At 44.8% G+C, this 22,810-nt stretch overlaps 1 protein-coding gene across 6 annotated transcripts in view; it reads left to right on the plus strand.

Moving 5' to 3' along the window:
• LOC126926602 (uncharacterized) overlaps positions 1-22,810 on the plus strand; it is a 259,088-nt gene that overhangs the window by 213,547 nt on the left and 22,731 nt on the right. For all 6 annotated transcript variants that reach the window (XM_050742980.1, XM_050742985.1, XM_050742981.1 and 3 more), the window contains 2 exons: positions 1,823-2,120; positions 2,580-2,725. In XM_050742980.1, coding sequence (XP_050598937.1) covers positions 1,823-2,120; positions 2,580-2,725 — 444 coding nt within the window. The remainder of the gene's footprint in view (positions 1-1,822; positions 2,121-2,579; positions 2,726-22,810) is intronic.

The raw sequence follows: 22,810 nt of genomic DNA on the forward strand, positions 1-22,810 counted from the left end.
ACTATAATTACCGATTTCGTTAAAAGTTGGAAGGGAGTAAAGTTAGTTGCGAGCTCGGCGCGTCACTCCGCTTCATTATTGACGAGCTGGAACTTGCACGTAGCTCGGAACATAAATATTAGAAATCAATCGCGACATCGGCGGATCTCTTTCAACGTTCTGGGCTGAATCGTTTGCAGTCAGACCGATACGACGGAGTTACAAATTCAACTTTCCGTCAGATTTTTATCGGTGTCGTTAAAATGCAGATTGGCAATACACGACGGGGAACGGGAAAAATAACGGAAAGGGTCGACGCGGACGGGGGATGTGCTAGGGTGAAAAAGGTACGTGCGAAATCGAAGAGAGAGAGATGGATTCACGGAGAGTGAAAGAGAACCGAGGAGGAAAAAGGCGGCGGCGCGCGGCCTGATACCACGAAAAGATAAAGGACGACAGCAAGTAAAACAAGGGAAATGCCATTCGATTTTTACGATCACGGAATTTGTATCTCGCTCGTCCGCGTCGTGGACTTATCGAGGGAGCCGCTGAATTATTTCCATTCTTTTCCAGGCTGTGCAACAATGCTTTTACGTGCCATAAAACTGCCCGAACGTACACTCTGTCAATCCTCCATTCGTGAACCTTACCCCACGCTTCTTTCCTTATCATACTCTTCCTTCGGTATTTCTCCTTTGAACTTGCCCCATCTCTTTCTTCGTATATCCCCATCTTCGTCGTATTTTCCCATCCTTTTTCCCTATACTTTTTATATCCTGCCTTTTACCCTTCCGTCGTTACAGCCCGGCTATTCTCTTTTTCTCCCTTCCTCGTGTCCCATTCTGGCATCCCTTTCTCCGTGCTTCGCGATGTCCTCTCTTTGTCTCTTCCTATCTCGCTTCATCCCTGGCTCTCTTCTGTGTTCCGTTTGCTCCTTTTTCATCTATCTACCAGCCTATAGACCGCGTTCCTCTTTTTTCTCGATGCTCGTGCTCGCTCCCTCTTTGTTATCCATTTTCCTGCGTCAACCTTTTCCCCTCTACCTAACACCGTCGAAGTGGCTCCTTCTCACGTCCGGATTTTACACCCCCGAGCCAGAAGTGGAACACGTTGCGAAGTTTCTAGAGAGAGAGAGAGAGAGCGGGGGGGGGGCGAGAAAGTGGGGAAGGGGTAGCTCTAGTGGACTGGCGAGATACTCGAACGATTCTGTTTCGCTATCGAATACCTGCGTCGACGTTTTACCGGCTGTCGTTTCGTAACGTCGAGGACTTTATGAGCCAGTGTGGGCTGACTGCGAAATTTTCGGAGATCGCCTCGTCCTGTTCTTCTCTTTCGTTCTTCTTCGTCGATCTCTTCTTATTTCCCGCTCGCTTAATTCTCGAGCTCATTGAAATGGTCGACGATTCTCGTCGATCGACGCCAGAATGCAAATATCTGGATCAAACTACGAAAGCGTTCATCCAAAGAGTACGGGAGTGCGTCTTGCCGGTTGAATATTATCGCGATAATTCCGTTCTTACGGCTATTAGACTTCGTCTCTCGACGAGAATTAGAATAGAATGAAAGCAACGATTCCAAGGTCGAGTCGATTACGCTCAAAGTCTGGAGTTGGCCCGTGCCACTCTCAAATATTCCATCGAATCGGCGGAAACGAACCGTTTAAGCGACGCGGATAAAACGAACGAACGAACAATCGGATATCGCAAAGTCCGTATTCTAAATACGTTTTAAAACGAAAGGAGCTGTTCCGTTTAACGCCGGTAGCGAAGTTCAAAGAGCGGGAGGGCAACTCGTGGCAACAGTCCAATCAGCATTAAATAAATTGGTTTCCGTACGCTTTCAGTCTCGCCACCCGGCCAGTGCCGATTTCCCAATTGGTTAACCGGCCACTCTAGCGGCGGACTGACCTGGCACACCCTCGACCTGACCAGATCTTACACGTTCCATCCTCGGAACGCTTCCCTGCACGTAACCAGATCGAATAGCAGTTCCTCGAGATTCGAAAACAGTCCCCTAGACGGACAGTACGTTCCAGGTCAAGAAGATCAGGACGTAAAGATCTTATGCAACAGCATCAAACAGTCTAGCGCTGCTCAAGCGATGACGATGACTATGTTGGTCGCGCATTTCACCGTCGGTTGGTGAGTATAAACCGCTTTCGATCGCTAGTATAAAGTTTGCCTGTTCTTGCATATTTGTTTTGTCGTTTGTGTGCCACGAGCGGTTAAAGAAAAAAAAAAAAAAAAAAAAAAAAAAAAAGAAAAGAAAAAAAGAAAAATAGGAAAAATTTTCATCTTTCTGTAAAGGAAAAAGAAAAAAAAATTGGAAGCTAAGGACGCGAACGATAAAAATGGAAAAAGTTCGAGTCTGCGAATGCAGGAGCGGAAAGAAAAAGAAAAAAAAGAGCAAAGAACTCTGCCGATAAAAGGAAAAAAGAATACAGTGTTTTGAGAAACGGGTTGTGCCGGACGCGCGCTACAATCGCGGTACCATTGTCAGAGTAAACAGTGCTGTTATTGTTCGCGTGGCGAAACGTTTTACCAGTCTTTTACAGGGCAAAGGAATGTGCGGTTTTTATTCGGTATTCTTCCTGTTTTCAGTCGGAGCGGTTTCATGTGCATGACGTTCTACCGAAGGGACGGTCACGTGATAGAAGTGCAAACCGGAAGCGCCGTTTCAAGGCCGGAAGAAGCTTGCAGCACGCCCCATTTTCAACAGCACAACATACCCTTCCTCACCTTAGTCAGTAAGTACAATAGCGTTGTCTCGATATTGTTCTTTTATCCCGTTTATTCGTTTCGAATTCGGGTCTGACCACATTCGTTCTTTTCTACTTAGAGGGCGCTATCTTACGTAAGCGATTCGAATTATGTCAATGACTTTTTACGAGTATAACAGATTTGTTACCGGAAATATATGGAAGTGGGAGGTTATATCATATAGATCGTGAAAAAGTACATTGCTCGAAACAATTACGGTGGCAGCCCTATTTGTCTTCGCTTCGTTCCAAACTTCGTTCACTGGAACGAAATCTCGTGATTTTGCGTCGCCTTGATTTCGATACCTGCTCCTCTTACGTTCGCGCGTTTCGTTTCAATCGTTGCCTTAAAATCAATCTTTTTCGCAGTTTCGTTCGAATAACACGGCAATGTATGTATGTATGTATGATTTGTTCGTTTCTGTTCATTTTGTTCGTGCGATAAAGCCATTCGTGGCAACTTTACTTACTCCTTATTGTTTTAAACAGTGTAATTACGATTGGTAATTGTGAAATGTAAAAGGCGATCGTCGAATACAGTTTCTCTCGGCTTGAGTCGTCGTTAGGTCGTTTCGCTGCGGTGCCGTGACGGTAATATCGGGCTCTAGCGAGAGGCAAAAGTTCGATCGCTCTCGAAAGAGTAGGTTGCCCGGTTACGCTCGATTTGCGTGACCCTTGAATTTTATTAGCTCCGCGGAAGAGGGCCAGAGTCCGAAAAGAGAGAAATATCAAGCAAGAAAAAAAGAATGTTGGCTGCCGGAAAGTGCCTCCAGTGCCGATAAACCCCGGAGAACTCGAGCTACGTGGAAAAGTTTCTGGTAGTGCGCGGCTAGAGGATTTAGTGCGGCAACGTTGTTGCCCCGGTTGGAAAAGCAGGACGGTGGTGTGAGGCTTGACCGATACCTTTTGTAATTTTCGATCGATTTAGATCGAGAATGTTTCTACGTTTCATTGGCGGAAGGAGCCACGTAGCGATGGAATTGACTCGATACCTTTCGAACAACGTTTGGATAACTCGGAACCGAATCTGTGAAGCTTTCGGAAAAAGAGCTCGCGCAATTTGTTTTCTAGTCAGATAGCCCAATTATTACGAAATTCTTATTTACTTTCCTATTTACTTTTTATTTGTTGTCAGACTGAACAATTTTGTCATTTTTTTATATGTATACATCGAAAATCCACTATTTTACGAAACGCCACGGTTGTTCCGAAGTTTCATTAACGTTTTAACAATATTGCGAAAAAGAATATGGTTTTCGTTCGATCCTTGTTCGAGGACATTGCTAAAAGTTAAGAGCTCGGTTGATCGAACGAGAAGGAGAAAAACGAAAGGAGAAATAGGGCAGCGGTAGCCTCGGCGATTTGTCAAAATCCCATGAACGACTTCTAAGTTATATACCTATCGTTTGGTCGGAACGGCTACCTCTAGTTCCTTCGACCGATCGGAATGTAGGCGAGTGTGAGCGTACTTCGACACATACGGTAACACGACGATGTATAGCAGTCAGTGCACGCGTGTATGGCTATGTTATGCAACGGGTGGTAAACGAATCTTCCTGGAGAAATTCAATTTTGTAGGGAGCTGGTGAAGCGCGTCACGAAAATCGTTGAAACCGCACAAATATTTTGTTTCATCGTTTCGACGATGGTTCGTGCGGTTTGGTTTGGTGGCTCTGTTTGCCGATCACCTCTTTCTTCATTTGTTTTTTGTTTCTGCATTTGTTGCCAGTTCGAGGTGTATCGTGACCACAGGCCGGGGGTTATTCTTTTTTAATCGAACCGTTGCGGTTTCGCCCTTTTGATTCTCGCGTCAAAAGCGCTTTATCTGTCGATCTTTTTGCATTGTAAAAACGTGTCAGGATCCTCGTTGATCCGTAAGAACGTCGCGCAGCGTGTTGTTCAAATTTAGGAACTTTCTTCTTTAAAATTCGTAATAATGGCCGTTAATAAATTACGTAGTAACGAATAAACGAAGATATATTGTGCGAGCCATCCGAAAATCGGGACAATAAATAACCGGGAGAATTCTTTTTCCTACGTACAATGTGTCTTAACTATTCTCCGGTACGCTTCTGTATCACTTTCTATTTTCCCTCGTTCGATATCCTGATGAAAACTTTTCGTTTTTTACGGATCCGCGTCTCCTGTCCTTGTGAAATATTCTTTGAAAATTTTCAAAGAAAATATCCCACGTAGCCGGTTCATTCGCCTAGCTTCCCATCTACAAGTGCAGCCGATACGAATGCAAGCTGCGATATACGTCTGGTTGGTCACAACGAAATATCCTAGCCCTGCGACGATCCACCTTTCCGAACTAGCTTCCCTTATCCCAACACCTTCTTCGTTTCTACACCGTTCTCTCCTCTTTTCGTTCGTAGTCTCCTCTTCGCCGCAACTTACACATCTTCGGGGAATGCTCGGTTCCCGAGGGTCGGGTTTGTAATCCCGTGGGAGTTATTGGATTCGGTTTGATCCAGTATTCGTTCGTTCTACCTCCCTATTCGATCTTCTCGCCTTCCTCCAACGTCTGGCCAGCTTCGATTCCGGAAGCACGCTTCCGATTCTTTTCTTTTCTTTTCTTTTTTTCTTTTTTTTTTTTTTTTTTTAATGAGATCCGTGTTACTAGAGCTAATTAATCGCACAGTCCCACACGATCGCATCACGAACAGCATTACTCGGCTTCGAAGCGCGTATTGGAAACTGCTTTCACCGATGTGACTCGGTAAGATAAGACGAATTCGTTGAAACCGGTGAAAATTCAAAAACCCACGGTTCGCAGTCAAAGTTTCGACACAGTTTTACAGCGCTGTCGGATGATAAAATTATAATCGTGCGAAAATTGAAGAGAAAGTTCGCGGCCGGGTTCGAATCGATCAAGCGGAATCCAAGTTGTACGAAGGATCAAAAAGTTTCGTTCGAGTAATTCGCTGGAGTTTCTGTCCAGAGACTCCGGACCGACCAAAAATTCGTTGCCCGTAACCGCGTGCGTGGGTACGTGCAGCGCGCGATAGATCATTCGTTTCACAGGGAAAATGCTTTCCCAGGACTGTTCCCGTTCCTCCTCCTGTAGCCATAAGCTATACAATATCCGCCGGTGCAATAAAGTGGACCATCCACCAGCCATCCATCTTTTTTCGTAGCTCGCAAGCTTCCTTTCGCTTTCTTCTTCCTTCGCCTGCTGTTCCACCTCTCTTCTTTCTCTCTTTCTTCAGCTCGTTTTCCTCCTCGTCCAAAGTTTTATGAGCAGCCGCGTAGAAACGCGGCCAACGACACTGGTATTCCGTCGACGGCGATGAATTACACGTTCGGAAGAAGAAGAAGAAGAAGGTTTCGTGGATTCTCAGGTGGCTAAACGAGAACTTGCGCGTTTCGGTTCTCGTGTGTGGGCAGGAGTCTGAGATTAGCGGCGAATTTGTCGTTACGAATAACGGTAAATGTACGAGGAGGACGATTTAGCGCAATAATCGTCTTTATCGTGTACTCACTGGCTTGATAGTTTTATGCGCTGTTCATCGGGTTGATTACGCGAGACGAAATTGCGCGGATTATGACGCCGAGATTTTCTACGATCGAAAGTTTCTACGAGGATAAACGAAGATAGGGACGAGCGAGTAGAAAAATATCGTTTAACGGTATCTGTAGAGGAATTTTATTTGGTAGATTAAACGGTGTATTTATATGGAAGCCGGAAATGTTCGATTTATGAATGTTTCGAAGCTAGAACGTGGAAATGCGATTTGTTGGTGAAGTCGTGTAAGTCGGAAAGAACAGCGAGAAGCAATTTGATGAAAACAAGTTGCTGGAATTCGTAAATAGAGCGATTTGCATTTTAACTTGAAACAAAGTGTCTCGACTATGGTCCGTGTTCTCGTGGATAACTCGATTGAAATAGAAATTCACCCACCTTTCCACTTATCCGCCGTAACAGAGTTGTTTATTCTTGGCGCGCGAAACAGCTTCGACACGTAAATAATTAGGGCAATTTGCGGGTCGATTTTGTTTCGCCCGGCGAGACAAGGGGTCTTAATGGTTGGTGCAGAGACGCGGGGCAATCACGAAATTCCATTTTGAAGTTAGATTGATAGGGATCCACTAAGCGTAATAAGAGGCGGCAGAGAATTCCTGCGGGATGGCTCGAAGTTGTAAGAGGTCCGAAAGCAAAATCATCAACCGGATGAGTGAAACGATTGTAAGCGGCGGCGATGGTGTAAGTGCACTCACGACATCGGATATAACGAGCACGAATCCGGCCAATTCGAAGTTACACGAGGGTAAGAAGCAAAGTCTGGAATTGATCGTGAGTGAGTGGAATAGAACCGGAGAGAAATGAATCCCTTGGGAAGCGTAATGTTCTTCGAGAGCGAGCCCATTTCGCTTCGTGCCCGTACTCCAATAAAAAAATGCCCCTTAATGAAGAATAAAGCGAAACAATTTGAAAAGGTAGAAGGGCCGTGAGTAACGATAAATATATTCGATGTGGAACGTGAACGATGCGGCCATTAACGCATTGCGTACACTCAATATTTCTCAAACATGCCAGCAAAGTAATCCAGACGAACAGCAGCGTATGTTTACTCTTCTTCAGTTTTATAGATTTCCTCTTTTCTTTTTTTCTTTTTTCTTCTTCTTCGCTCGAGCAGCTAACAACACGTCGAACAACGATGGAATCGAATGATCATTTAAAACGTTGGCGCGCGTATTACATAACTGCAGGAAGAAGAACGGCGAAAGGAATGGGAGAATATCGGGGTCGCAGTGTCTAACGAACTCGAATCCCCAAGCAATTAAGTTTTCACGGAGTGTAACGTTGTCTTCGCTTTCTTCAGAGATACGAGGTATCCTGGAATTTATAGAGCCGATTCCAGACACCAAGAAAATTAAACAAATCGATGCAGCAAAGTCGAGGTTTATTTCTCGAGTTAGAAATTATTTAATTATTGAAATGCCTGCGCGCGTACAAATCCGATTTCGAGTTGCTTTCGAATGTGGAACGAAAGAGACAAATAATTATTAAAAGTATTTATCAATCGTGTCTCGGCAGATGTATTTACACAAATATACTATTCCGATAGCTAATGTTTCGATAGATACTACTATCTATAGATTAAATCAGGAATGGATTGAAACGTTCGTTCTTGAACATTGTGCTGTAATTCGATCGAAACGCTAGATATAAATTTACTTTATCGACAACCGATCCTGATTAATATATCTAATTGTACGTATATGTAAACTTTAGAAACACTGATTCAGAGGTTTACGTTTGTCTCGATGCTGGTGTTTCCCGTGAAACGTATAAAAATGCACGGCTGACTGTCACGAATTCGTGGAAATATCCGCATAAAAAAGGGCGTCGGTCAACAACAAAGCCGGACTGTAACGAGGAGGAAAGGGCAGCAGCGGTCGACGCGCAAATCAAATTCGCTGCAGGTGGTTCGACCGAGTCGCAGCTGAATTTGTCACTCGCAGGCTCCGCGGTTTTTTGTTTAATTGATTTATGGTACCACACGGTGATGTAAAAAATCGCCGTGACGGGCGTACGCGTGTCGCGACGATACGCACCGCGGTGCCATTATAAATCGCTTGTCCCTGACGTCATTATCCGCGGCCGGTTCAAAGGTGTTCCAGATTCGGATTACGTTCTCGGACATTCGAGTACGATTGAAATTCTAGCGATTTCGAGTTTACCGTTAAACGTTTGATCGATAATACACAGAAACGTAGAAATTTGTATATAAATTGAGTAGAATAGCGGTTGGAAATTGTTGAAGTGCGCGATACGTACAGAATCGATGGAAATATAGGTCACCGTGATAGTACTCGAGTTCTTATTTCAGTCGTGTAAATCATGAAATTACCATAACGTTTGAAATTACGATCGGTCGGCCAGGCCAGCCAGCTCGAACTCTACGTTGCCGTTATTAATTGGTTGTTTAGAAATCGAAGAGTTCACGGTGTGGACTATAACCTTTTGCTCGCTAGCCTACTATTTACAACCTCATTTTCAGCGTTACGTTTCACGAAAAACCGTAATAGCCGTCGAAAGTTAGCGGTGGCACGGTGTTAACCGTCAACGATATCTCTTCATCGGGGACTCGGTCTCGCTCTTTCGACGAGCAGCGGCACGAAACGCGATCGAAATTTCGCGTGTTTGCAGATCGGCTCGGGGAACGGCTGCCATTTTTCAGGCGAAAACTTGGCCGCCCTTTCCACGTCGGCGTGACTCTTTGAAATTTACAAGTCGACGTCGAATTGGCTAATACGCCAGGCGCCTTTCAGCTACTTTATCCGTTCGATGATCGAAATAAATCTCGCCGGTTATGGAAGCGGTTTCCATGCTTGAAACAAAACGGCATAAGCAAGCATCGTGTAATAACTTGAATGTAATATCGGGACGAGTGGATCGAGCGGGGAAAATTCCTTTTGTCCCGGTGTAAACGCGTCCTGATTAAAATGTAGTTAAACGTCGATTATGGAGATATACCGGTGGAGGCGATAGGACCGTGGTAAACAAACGAAAAAGAAAAGGCACAGAGATACGAGGGACAGAGGAAAGGGAGGGTATAGGGTGGGTAACGATAGAGAGAAAAAGAGTGTTTGAAAGTTGAACACGGCTGGCTAGTTAAGCGGCGCAACGGCGGTCAACCGTTGAATATATTATATTTTTAAATCATCGACACGCTGACTGCTTCCGTGCGCTGGCAGAAACATGGCCGCGTGTCTAGATACCCGTGTTGGAACGTGTTGTAACTACACGCGAAATCTATGTGACGTGTCCCTGTATACAGGGTGTTCCATATTAATTTCTAACCGGATATATCTGGGAAAATTGTATAGACCGAAAAAGCTAAACGCCTACAGACTAAAACTGGCCGAGCGGAAAAAACTCGTGGATAAAACTTGATACGTACACGTGCCAGGAATATTTCAAGCTTAACATTATTCTTTTCAACGAAACCGTACTTTTTCCTTGTTTATATCCCTTTAGTGTCTTTAACGAAAGAAAGAAACGAAACGAATTTCACCGAGTTGACGATTAAAGGAATCGTTCGAGGAAGAAAAAAAAAGAAAAAAAGGAAAAAATGAACATTGTATGTAGTAATTGGCGCTATCGATGGACGAGCGATCGACCAATTGGAATCCCTTTCTCTCGAGCTTTTCGTTTTTCCCCATTTGCTCTTTCCGTTCCGATGAATTTTTTCGGTTTGATCGTCTTTTGGCACGGTCCTCGATATCGTTTTCACTTTTCTATTCGGGTTTTCTCGCATTTTATTAGTCTACTCGATGAAGACGAAAAACCGGAAAATCTGCTTGAAATTTAAACGAGCAGCAGGTAGGTACATCTCAAAGAATCATTCGTCTTTCAGAAAATATTTAGTATCCTATGGGATATCTTGCTACACGCGCCAACTGGCACCGCTGGCAGAGACTTAAATGCACGCGGAGGCAATCGTTGGTCAATTATCGATGAAATAATCAGCCGAAAACGGCCGAGCCTTTTTCACCGCGAGAGACTGGTTCTTGCGCCTGGGAATAAAAAGTCGCGTTGAATTTCTTGGTCGGCTTTAATACGCTGCGACACGGACCACGGCGGCGGTAAGGGACTCTAGAGAGGGTGAGTCGACACCGGTTTCGAAAATTTACGATTCTCTCGTTATTAAAGCAAGGTTGGGAAAACCGCGTGGCTCGCTGTTTAAAGCGGCAGCTTTGGCCATTAATTCGATTCGCTCTCGTTTCTCCTCTCGCCCTGGCTTTTTCCTCGTTTGTTTTCCGGCCATCAGCTACGACAGTTTATAAAAAGCGACGGGTCTATCCAGGCGGCGCGCACACACCCGTTCCCATTTTTGTAATGCTGTAATAATCAATAGTACGCCGCTACTAAATCGTATAACCCAACCTCCGTCAATTTAATCGAGACAACGGAAGCACGTACCGGTTCTACGTGAGTTCGTGCGCAGCCCATGCACCGGGTGTCGTTATCGAATCGATTTTTATCTCTCCGCGGTATATTTTCCCTTGAAAAAATCTGCTACCGGAATGTAAACAGCGGTTTAGAGATTTTCATCGGAACGTGAAAGAAAAATGTCCGATATGATTCGCGTTTTCTAATCAAATTTGTCGATGAAGGATAATTTGATCGATCGAAAATCGACGTGATAAACGTTATAGTTGTTTGTCTTTGTCTGCTTTCGTGATATAGGATTTTAAGATAGTATACTTTTTTTTTTTTTTTTTTTTTGAAATCGTTGATGTTCTTTGTCGTGAACGGCCATCGAAGAGGTTGAAAAAATCGAATCGCATTCCCACGGAATGAAACGATTGGTAATTCGCTTTGGTCGGTAGGAGGAATGAATGGAAAAAAGTAAAAAATTGTCGCGATCATCGGCGTTAACGCGCGACGATGCGTACATTTCACTGGTCGATCCGCGATCCAACACTCGGCTCGAAATTTGAATAATGAAAAAGGAATCGAATTGCTTCGCGGAACGATGTTACGCTGACAATTACGCGACACAGATAGCCGCAGGTTTGTATTGCCGTATATGCGAGCCGCGTAAATGCTTCGCGTGCTCGCGCACCAACGCATCTAGCAATTTTAATCCGTCGCGTGTGTTTTCGCGTTTACGATACATCGATAAAGCCATGGTACTTATGGCTACGATTTCTTTCGTTGCCTTAATGCTGTTTGCCAAGAATATTACGTTTCTATTAGCTGGGCGGTTATAACGCGAATGGAATTGTTCCTACGTAGAAATAGCGCAACTAGCTCGAGATTACGTAAGCACTATAATTTTCAATCGTTAAGAAGCCATATCGTATCGCAAATTCACAAATCGACGAGTAGAGTTACAACTTCTTTTTTTACCCTCCTGCATTCTTTAAATCGTTTTATCGAAATCGTAGATGGATCGGACATTTACCTGGAAACTTAACATTATCAGTGTCATCGCCTTACGAGAAACGAACTTTGATAAAATACAATTAGATCGTTCATTTCTTGGAGATCGAAGAGTAACTTGTATCCGAGTATAACGAATTCTACATTTACGAAAAGTGGAGCAGATCGATTTGAGTTCAGAGTTCTCTTCCATGTTGGAGCGCACGGAAAAATAATATAATATATATGAAAAAAGCATGGGATGAGCAATAGAGGCAAACCGGAGACTCGCGGAGGTATTCAAAACTTACACGCGGTTCCATAATTCCAAGAGTTTGTTCCTGGCTGTACGATGGACCTCGTTAAGACTCGGAACGATCGTAAACGAACGGAACCGGTACTAGTATCTGTCCTGGAATTCTTACTCTCCGAGGGCGAGGACTCTTGACCTTTCCTTTCTCCATGTTACGGACCACAGGAGGAAGCAAAGAAAGAGAAATAGAAGGCGGATAATCTCTGGTAATGTCTTTTATCTGGTCGTGGTTAGAATTTTGTCAAAGTTACAGAAAGTGGCCAGAATTCTTTAGTAAGGTTTGTTCGTGAAAATATCAAATTGCGCGAACGTTAGCGATTTACTAAAAGTTATTCCTAGAAAGATGTCATTGGAAAAACCAAACATATAAAACTAGAAAGATATCGTTGGAAAATTGAAGATGATATCGTATTCGTGAAGCGCCAGCTTTCACGACATCTATACGATTGTATTCCTGGAGAAACAGAGTATTAAAAATACGTTGGACACGTAAGCAGGATCAGTCAAAATAGAACCGAGTGTGCCGTAATATTGATAACGTTTGTTCGTATACAGAATGTTAGTTCTGATCAGACTGGATCGAGTTGCTACGCCGTGAATTGTACCGGCTCGCGTTTCGCGGTAAGAACTTGAAATATAGGTTATATGCATCGTGGTTCCGTGTCTCTCGAGGTTATGCACCATAATTCATCGTAGTGCGGTCGTAGCAGCTGACAAAAAATGCTCGTGAAAACGTGTGCCGAGGGGCCTGCTGCTCGTCTTGGTCGGCCATCTTGATTTCCCTGACGTTGGAAACTTCGATTATCTCGGTATGTCGGCGTTGTAAATGGGAGAAGCTTGTCCATCGCGATGCATCGCGACGTCGCCCTCTTATTTTTCATTTCCATTCCGCCGAGATTGAAAATCATTTTCATTTTTGCCTTACGCGACTGCACAATAAGGCCGTAAAGAGAATGAGGCGACTCGCGGTTGCCCGTCTAGTCAACCGTCTAGTCAACCGTCTAGTCAACCGTCTAGTCAACCGGTCTAGTCAACCGTCTGGTCAACCGTCGAGTCAACCGTCGAGTCAACCGTCGAGTCAACCGTCTAGTCAACCGTCGGCGGACCGCTTTATGTGGAAATTTCATTCGAAGAAAGGCACTTTCGCGAAATTTCGCAGGGAAGGTTAGGCGGCGAAGGCCGGAATTGGCCGAATTCAAGCAGGATCTGGTATCAGAGTGGGTAACGTAGCGCGAGCAACACGCCGGATAAGTGAAAAATGAACCGAGTTAAGGAACCGGCCGCAATAACGGAAGAAAAATGAGAACAGATACGCGAAAGATATGGTAATGCGGAGGAGGAAGAGGCTCCGTGGTATTTCTACGTTGTTGCTAAACGTACAACTGTCTTGATTTTGGGATCTCGGTGACCGGTTAACAGCTTTGTTTGTTTCCACCGAATGATCGGACAACGTTAGAGTTGGAAAAAACTATAGAACTGGCAGCTGATTGGAAAAGAACCCTCGAAGTAATCGATATGACGATGCCGAGAATTTTATTCGCTTTAAAAGGATAAAACAAGAGGTAGCCTTTTAACCTATCGATAAACAAATAAGAAAGAAGACGAAGAAAAGAGTTTTTTTAATATCCATCAAATTCTTCGCGTCGATTTCACGATTATTCATTCTCGAGGCAATTAACGATCGTGTTTGTTCTCGAAGTACTCGGGTTCGCGGAAAGGGAGAGAGGAAATTAAAACGATAGGGCATAGGAAAAAGGCGTGGAAGCCGAAGGAGGTAAACCCCCGAGCGTGGGAGGTATAACAAGGGGTTTGGAGAGTAGTCTGGACCCTCGGCTAGACTCATTTTTCATAAGTTCGAAAAACACACCCGAGGCAGTTGGTGCGTAAATTTGAATTTCTCCGTGGCTACGGCAAGGCTCGGGCGCCGTGACTGTTCCTCGAGGGAAGGGGCAGCCTGGAAGGGCCATTGAGCATATGGCGCGGAATTTCGAACGACTTTTTTTCTCCCTCTTTCCTCGCCGCTACCTTCGTTCTACCCTAGGAAACCCGTTGGAATACGCGGCTTGCGAAAACGTCGTTTCTCCTTCTTATCGAAGTTGCCATTCCCCTACTGCGGCCATCGTATCAGCGATCGCACTTTGCTTTAACCCGTAAGCGACCATCGATGGACCGTCGAAGCGTTACCTCGCCTATGTTACGATGGGGCAGTACGAGAATAACCGACTATTCGCGTTTCAAGGAAACGCGTTTCCGATTCTTCGCTTTCGGGGCACGTGATTTGTTTGCGGAAACTTTTCAAAAGTTCGCAGCATGGAAATCAGCAGGTCGATATGGATATTGTTCGGTGTGGTTGATACTCGACATTCCGTTAATCCATACGTGAAAACCATACTTTTCAGCGATGTAAATATCGTTGAATATTTACCTATGTTTTCAATCATGGATTAGCGTTTCATGCTCTTCGTTTGATCCCTCGAAAAACTGCTCTACTTTGTAATTATAAATGGATCGTACAATAATGTTCTATGGAATCGATCGACAAATTTTTCTCGTGAAACATATTCCAAACATGATTATACAGAAATTATATAGAAATTGCGGGATGTAATTATCGATGTGACGAATTATTAGATTAAATTAATCGTTGATTAAAACGCGAGTTATAGTCGGCCATTTAATATTAATTTCGAGGTACCATTAACATAGGTTTAGGGTTGAAAGGGCAAGTAATTGGTATACGAATGTATATTTCGCTGTACGTGATTTGTCGCCAACGTTCGGCCAGATCGCATGGAACGCATGCCGAAAATCGACCGAAGCAAAAGGATATTACGAGTTGCTCGTATGTGATTCTAACTGGTTTGCGCGATAAACGAATGACCGTAAGTTTAGCCGATCCGTGACAAACTTTTCGAACCGCCACACCGTGGCATTTTCTAATTTTTCACATCCTTATGGCCAATTTAATATTTCGATAGCAAACGAAACAGGTGAACCACCACCACCTGGAGCAACGCGAACGATTCTATCGTAGAAATTCATCGGTGCGCGTGGTCGAATCTTCGGGACCAGATGAAAACACAATTGCGCTAACAGAGAGAGAGAGAGAGAAAAATACAAAGAGTGCGATGTCGCGGTGTCGGAGAAGATAAACGATAGACGGGCCGTTGGTGTGTGAACTTTCTCGTAATAGGTATATCTGGCCGTTTTGTCCAGACACGCGCCAGGACTGGAACTAGTCTGTGTACAACAGCGACGGGAAACCGTCTCGATAACACCGCAACTCGATCTCGAGCGTTGCCGGGTCCGTGTTAGCCCGCATTTCCGGCTATCTCCGCGCGTATCCATGTTCTCGGCGCGTACATTCACCGGCACACGTCGGTGTCGATACGCGTGCACGTGCACGGGAATGAACGTGCGGCCGCACCAGGGCGAGAACGCATTCGTCATTGTTTTAGCCGTGGAAGCGAGATCCACGAGGAAGAGGGACGGCGGCTGGTTGCGCTGTCGGCCACCGCAATTCCCCGAAGGGTTCCACCGTTACAAGCTTCCCATAATCGAATACGAAGCTCTGCCGTTTTGGAAAACGCGGCTCGAAAACGACCAGTCATTAGCCGCGTTTAGAACGAGCTCGGCAGAAGCTAGCTCTCGAAGGAACATCGATTCGCTCGTCGAGAGGCATGATCCAGGTCGTACCGATAATACTCGCTTCGTGAATTATTGGAACGCGATAAGCGGTGATTAAATAATTGCTGCTCTCGACAAGGAAATTAACGCGATAACAACGAGAAACGACGAGAATCGTTCGTCCTTATTTTGCGCGTGCTTTATAGAATGATTTAGAATATATTTGAATATCGATCGTTCGACGTTCGAGTAGTCGATAAGCTGCGTGAAACGCAACAGGATTCTCCGAGGAGCGGAAGCGCATTTGCCGAATGTCTTAGGAACGTCAAGGCGCGGCAGGTAGATTCAAAAACGGTGAAAATCGCGAGACAGCAGGCAACGGAGGACGTTCATCGTGGATGATTGCGTACAATGCAACCGCGTAGGCGCGGCAATCCCTCAACTTGTCACTTACGTCCTCTCGTCGTGTACGGTCTCCTACCTTTTTCCACCCTCTTCGAACAACCGGCTTCCTATCTTCCGTGGCAAGCCTTTCATTCAACGCTAACAACGACGTCGTTGTCGACGACGACGACGACGACGACGACGACGACGGCCTCCTTTCATCTGCTCAGCCGTCTCACTCCAGAAATTCGCCGTAAACGCCAACGAGTGCGACTTTCGAAGGCGAGTTGACCTTCGGACCTTGCGGAAAGTTCGGTAAAGTGGAAGGGCGCTCGCTTCCACCAAGGTCGAAGTCGTTCGAATTAATCCGCACGATCGAATTCGCTTCTACGAGTACGACGTCGAATAATAGGCTGGACAAATTGCATGAAACGACGGCCAACTACCTGCCAGCAAATAGCTGCGGAATGAACCGTTTTACCTGTGGAAGGGGTACAACGTTCGAGGATTAGACGCGAGGAAGCTTGAACCGAGAAAAAGTGTAATTTTCATGCTTTACCGTTCGAAGACTATAGAAAACGACGAAACAATCGAGTAATTGGCTTCTTTCTTTCGAAATGGTTCATCGAATACGCCGACATAACGATCATGATCGATCGCGAGGTAAACCCTAACGCGGAATATCTTATTTTCTACTTGCTATTATGCTCACTGAAGACTATATTTTCCCAATACATTTCGCATCTTTTCTACCGGAATTCCCCGTCCAAGCATGCATTCGCGATAACGCAAAAAACATCGAATTAACATCGAATCGTCGATTAACTCGTTGCCACTCCCACGCGGACGTCCGCAAACGAATACAATTAATGAAATGTCGATCGAACGGACGATAACGATTTCAGTCCGAAATCATCGTTTCATCAAAAATGATTCTCCTCTATTTCGTGACATTCCATTTCAATTAGGATTTTCCTCTGCAGCGATTCGTATTCGCGTTCACCGCGAAATCTTTTAGCATTTTCCACCGTATCCATTTATTGGTATAGTTCGTTTAATTTCGTTGAAATTAAAATAAATTCAGCCTCGCCCCCGCCGGCCCGCGCTAATAAAGAGCATGTACACGTCGGTTAATTAGCGAGCCGCCGTTGCATCCGGGTCTCGATCCGAAAACATTCATTTTCCGAGATAATGTGTTCGCCCGTAACTTGTTACTAATCGTCGATACGTGCTCCACCAGTTTATTATAATTAGGATTACGCTCCGGGTCTAGCGCGATGTCGCGATCATCGAAATATTTATACCGACGATCTTGTCGGGAATTAATCTGCGATGAGATTTATGGAATTGATTTATGCGAATACTAAGCGCATTATAATGTCGCCCTATCGAGATAATCCCTTGATACTTGGCCCGTAATTTTCTACGTACAAATAATTCCGTTGATTCGCGTTGTTCGCCTGTATCCGCGATGTTCGCCTGTTTCGACGATTTAGGCTCGTCTATCTTTCAAAATTTTCAACCGATGTGTCGTAAGAATGTTTAAAACGTGCGATCATTTGGTCAGCAACGCTGATCTCTTTTCTCTTAGATCGTCAGATAAAAACGACGATAACCAGAATTTTAATAAGCTTATCGGACAAACAAATCTTTCCTGTTTTCGATCGTGCTAGTTTCGATTAATAAACATGGTCGATGGCGATACGCGCTCGAGCAGAAACGGAGATGGAACGCTGGACAAGCGGCCCGCGGCGATCGGCAACCGGAAATGACGTGACGTACGGAGGCGAACTCTCGTCGCTACTATCGAACAAACTCGCACTTTTTTCGATTTATCGTCCCTGCTTTTACACCCCAAACCCATGCTGCTCGACCATGATGCAGAAGCGTGATTTCTATGATTGAAATCATCGAAACTTTTAACTTAAAAAGTTTCTAATTTAGGAATTGATAATATCTTGTTTAGTACTCTTGAAAGATATGCACAGCTCGAACTTCTAACACAGTTGCTTACAAACTCTAATGAATCAAATCCACGTGACAGTTGAAAATATCGTGCTCCTTCCACGCTTCCATCGAAAGACGAGTCATAGTTTCGTCAAAAGAAAGAATCGGACAATGTCTAAGGAATGGACGAGAAAATAGAAAAAATAAAGGAACGATTGCTCTCTTCGATCGGTCAATCAAGCGAAACGTGATCGACGTAGCTGACCAATTCCGTGTTAGAGAGGAATTGTGAGTAAATTAAAGGAAAACAATTGTCGTGGCAGGCTCCTTCCTCCTGCCATTCTCCGAGCTGTTTCAATCTCGAACAGCTATATGGTGAAATCGGTCTTCCTTGGACCTAATAAACGTCAATAGTGCGTATGGAACAGGCAATCCTAAGGTGTGTGTGTGTGTGTGTGTTCAACACGTTGATTTCTCTTCGATTCAACTTATTACGGGCGAAGCATCGACTTTTTCCAGATATTACGTGACGACGGACGAGTTCGGTATTTTCTGCACAGTGGAGAACGAATTTTTATGTAATCTTGTCTTCCTCTACTAAAATTGCAATATCTATGCAAATTCCTATTTTTATGAACGCAATTGACGAAATGGAACTTAAGTAGAGATTTACTTTGCCTATTAAATATTACAACTACTTTGGATATTTCATATATTTTTAAACATTATGTACATTCTGTGTATGTATCTTCAAGTTTCTGGAAAATACATAAAAATTCGTAGCCCGCTTATTGTTACACAATTATTTGAAATATTAATCCATACAAAAGGTCCGTAGAAAATTTTTTAAATGTTATTTGTTGGTCATGCAAATCATTTGAAGACAACGTAGAGGCTCGTCGACGTTTCGCATATTCTATTTGTCAAGGTTTAAACGGTTGGAAATCAATCTACCGCAAGAGGAATACGAAACTTTGAATCTATCACGTTCTGCCAGACTGCCAGACGTTTAATTAATTACACGGTTGCTGTCACGTGACACCTTGTGCCTTGTCCTGCACTATTCGCCTCATTTCGCTTTTCCTCCACAGAAAGGTTGTGTTCCCCCATGTCCTTTGTGTTTTTAGCCCGGTTCTTCTGGAAGTCGTGTTAGCCCGTTTACCAGGGCGGACAGGGCGTACTAAACTTCAGGTTATTTCATTTACGTAGCTATACACGACGTAGATCGATAGACCGATCGTTCTCGATAGGGTTCGAACTGCCAACTACTTCTTTGTAACTTTGGTTTTGAGAAGACCGACTCTGAAGATCGATACGGCTTGCATGTTGTCGTTTGATTCGGTTTCGCTTCCAAAAGTATCGGTTCCCGGAAGGAAACGCGCCAGAAACCTATTTTTAGCAGGAAGTACACGTTTCCTCGGAATAGATTCGAAACGACGGTCAAGTAAAATTTTCGCCATCGATGGCAGATTTATAGCGCTTGACGTAATCGACGTTCGGTTGAAATTTTCGTAATCGATAAGAAGGCGAAGAGACTGGTTTGGGTAGGGGAAGATTCGAAAGAAAAATCGAGAAAGGCTCGGCAGAGAGAAGCGAAGCTGGTGAGAAGGAAAACACGCAATCTTGAACGCGTTACACGTACACAAGCTCGAGGCGAGAATTACGCGGCATGATTTGTTAGGGTTGCTTGTTAGTGGAGTGCGCGTGCACCCGAGTGACTTTCAAAGTCACCGCAACCCCTGTATCCGTGGAATAAATAGATAGACGAGCATTAACAATACGGGGACGATTGAGAAGGGTAGAGAGCGTGATGATAGACACGTAGCGCGGAACACTGGGGTCGAACGCGTCGCCTCGAGCGCGGTGGTAAAAGTTTTTGAAATTTCCGATACACAAGGAAGGAACAAAGGACAGGAAAGAAAGAATAAACTCGGCGGTGCGTTCGCTGAGTCAGCACTCGGTAATATGAAATCGACGGAAAGTTGAAAATTCATTTTGCCCGGCAGTCTTTGGAAAGAGCGTATAACGGAATTAAGGCGGGCAGACAGATGGCTCGTTAAGGGTTGCGAATAACAAGGGTATCGAGACATTTCGCGATAGAGAAAAGGAGCACGAAGAAAGGAGCAAGAGGAGATGGTAGAATGGAAATAATGCGAAAATGTTAATCGGAAGATGTTCCGACTCGAGGGATGCAACGCGAAAGGGAAGTTAGTCGCTGTTCATGGTCCGATAAATTGCGAATTGGAGAAAGAAAAGGTAATCGGAAGGCGTGTTGGCGGACGATTCGATGAAAAGTTGAAGTAAACTCGGTCGTTTCTGGAGGAACGTTCGGTTGGAAGAATGCTCGGGAAGGATAAGAGGAAGCCGCAGGCGTCGAAAGGGGACGAAACATTGCACGAAATTTGCAAGCAAATTGCCAATTCTTAGCTGGTGCCGAGATAGGAGTGACGGCGCGTAGGTAGATTCGCGTGGACGGCAGGTAGGTAGGTAGCCCAGCTGCGGCCGGATACCCAGGGGCCACGTCGTGACGGTCCATGGCTGGAAATTCGTTTCGCGAATTGCCGACACGGCCGACAACGTCCATCAGGGAACATCCGAGAAAGTCTCGAAAAATTTCCTCGTTTGACCCGGCCAGCTATTTTGAATTCACTCGGGCGAATTCATTCTCTCGCCGCGTAATTAAATTCTTCGCGGTCGTTTCGTTTCCCGGCTTATTATTTCGCTTCTTACAGAAATCTCCGGTTACAACAATCCTCCTTCGTCCTTTTCTTTTTCTTTTTCTCACGAAACGCGAGGATCCGTAATACCAAGAAATATTTTTCGGATTCGATGTTATCCTCCGATTGCCTCTTTGCCAAAGGTTTCTCGCCGGATATCGATTATTAATTTCTACGCGCTACTCGCTCGCGGAAAGTGAGATAAAAGCCGCATTAAATTAACTAATACTTGAGCTCTTTAGAGTCGGCCCTTGGAAAGGTCTTTGTATTTCTCGAAGGGTTCTCCATTAACACGAAGCGAGATCATCGTCTGCAGTCGTACTTGTCCTTTTTAAAGGGCCTTAAATGTCTTCGAAGCCCGGCAAGAGATAAAAGCCCGCTAAGCTTTACGAACAATCTCGGGGAATTTACAAAGGACAAAAGGATTCGTTGAACTGTTAACGCTGTAAGTTCCGATATTGTTTCCCCTTTCCTATGGCCGAAGGAAAGAAAGCCTGCCAGCCCTTTTACAACGTAAAATGTGTTTACGATGAACTAGAGAGGGACTCCTCGAATTTGTATCGGGGGTCGAATTGCTAACTCGAAAAACTTATCGAATTACCAAGTTTCCAACAACAATTGTACGTAGAATAAAAGTTTCGCGAGAGACGAAAGCGGAAGATGTCGAGAATTATAATTTAGCTGGTGGTGAAAAAAGAAATCGCAGAAACTTCTCTCTGCCATCGCGCAACCAAGCGTAAGCGTTGGTTTGTTATTTAGAAAACAGACACTGGAAGTAAGAAATCGGAAGAAGGTAAAAGACATTTATTTTCCGCTGGAAATGACATTTCAATAATTGCATCGCGGCGCAATCGTATCATTTGTGTACGAAGCTGAAGATTTCGTGGTGAAATCGACGTGAAATCCTCTTCCGCGATCATTGAAAGGATCGTGCGAGTGCCTCGGGAAGGAGCAGAGTAAAAGAGAGAGAGAGAGCAACTGGTCTCGTAAGCCGTTTCGAAGAGTTGGAAGAAATCCACGAAGAAAAGAAAGGGGAGGGTAGTGAAAGAGCCTTCTGCTGACGTCGCTGGCAATCCCTGCGTTCGTCCAACCGAGCTTGCAGTTGCACATCTTGCAGTTTCGGTTTTTGCACTCCATTTCGCTCGCATACTGGAACGCAGCGAGTTTCACTCCTCTTTTTCTGCTTCGTCCTTCCTCGTCCTTCCTTCCTTTCTTCCTTCCTTACTTCCTTCCCTCTATCCTTCTCCCGCTCCTCTTTGTACATTTTTTTCTTACATCTATCGCCGTCTACCACAGCCTCGCTGCCTTTCGCTTCTATATATCTTTCATCGCCCGATCTTTCGCGTTTCCTTTTGTCCGAGGACTTTTCTACGCCGCTTGTCATCTTACGTGTCCATTTATAATCTTTATGTCCCCGAGTCGTTATCTAATTATTCGGGTGAGTTCTCGTGACGCGCGATGAATTAACAGATTATTCGCGCATCCGGCGTACCACGGAGCACGCCGTTAAAGAAATAGAGTTTATCTATCGCGTTCATGTAATGAAAATCCGCGTCTTTTCATTTCTCCGTTGCGTATCTTTATAAATCGCCTGGAATTTATGGCAGCGCGCAGAAGAAAACGGCGGGGTTGTGTATTTAGCTAAAGGTTTCCCTTGTCCCTCGCCGCGCCATTTAATTACGACACTAATTAAACATTAATTCTGAGATCCGCGCAAAGATCCAGCGTGGTTCCATTTTCCCGGACGAAACCAAGGAACACAAAGGGCTGGACGATGGTAGTGGTGGAAGGTGTGTTTCGAGTCGGTTTTTATCATCTTACGGTAATATCAGCACGCGCTGATATCAGCCACGTTTCCGCGTCGATTTTCTCTCACCCTCGCATATTGATTACATAAGCGACTGAATATACTACCCTCGCCGAAAACATCCGAGTTCCACCACTTTCTTTAACCCGTACTATCGCCGATTTCGCGACATCTATCGCAGCCTACGGACAGCTGGTCGTAGTTGAACGCAAAAGGATTCGCATGGCCGAGGTTAGAGGATGGAAGAAGCGAAAGGGCGGAAGCGGTGTATTAATAATAGCCCTGTAGAAAGAATTTCTGTTCGAGCTACGGGCAAAGCAGGAAGTTCACTTTGCGAATTTTACGCGACGTGCGCCTGCCAACGATCTTATTTTTATCGGGTTGGCACGCGAGGTCGCGC

The sequence above is a fragment of the Bombus affinis genome, chromosome 18 (genome assembly GCF_024516045.1).
Source record: "Bombus affinis isolate iyBomAffi1 chromosome 18, iyBomAffi1.2, whole genome shotgun sequence".
Lineage (NCBI taxonomy): Eukaryota > Metazoa > Arthropoda > Insecta > Hymenoptera > Apidae > Bombus > Bombus affinis.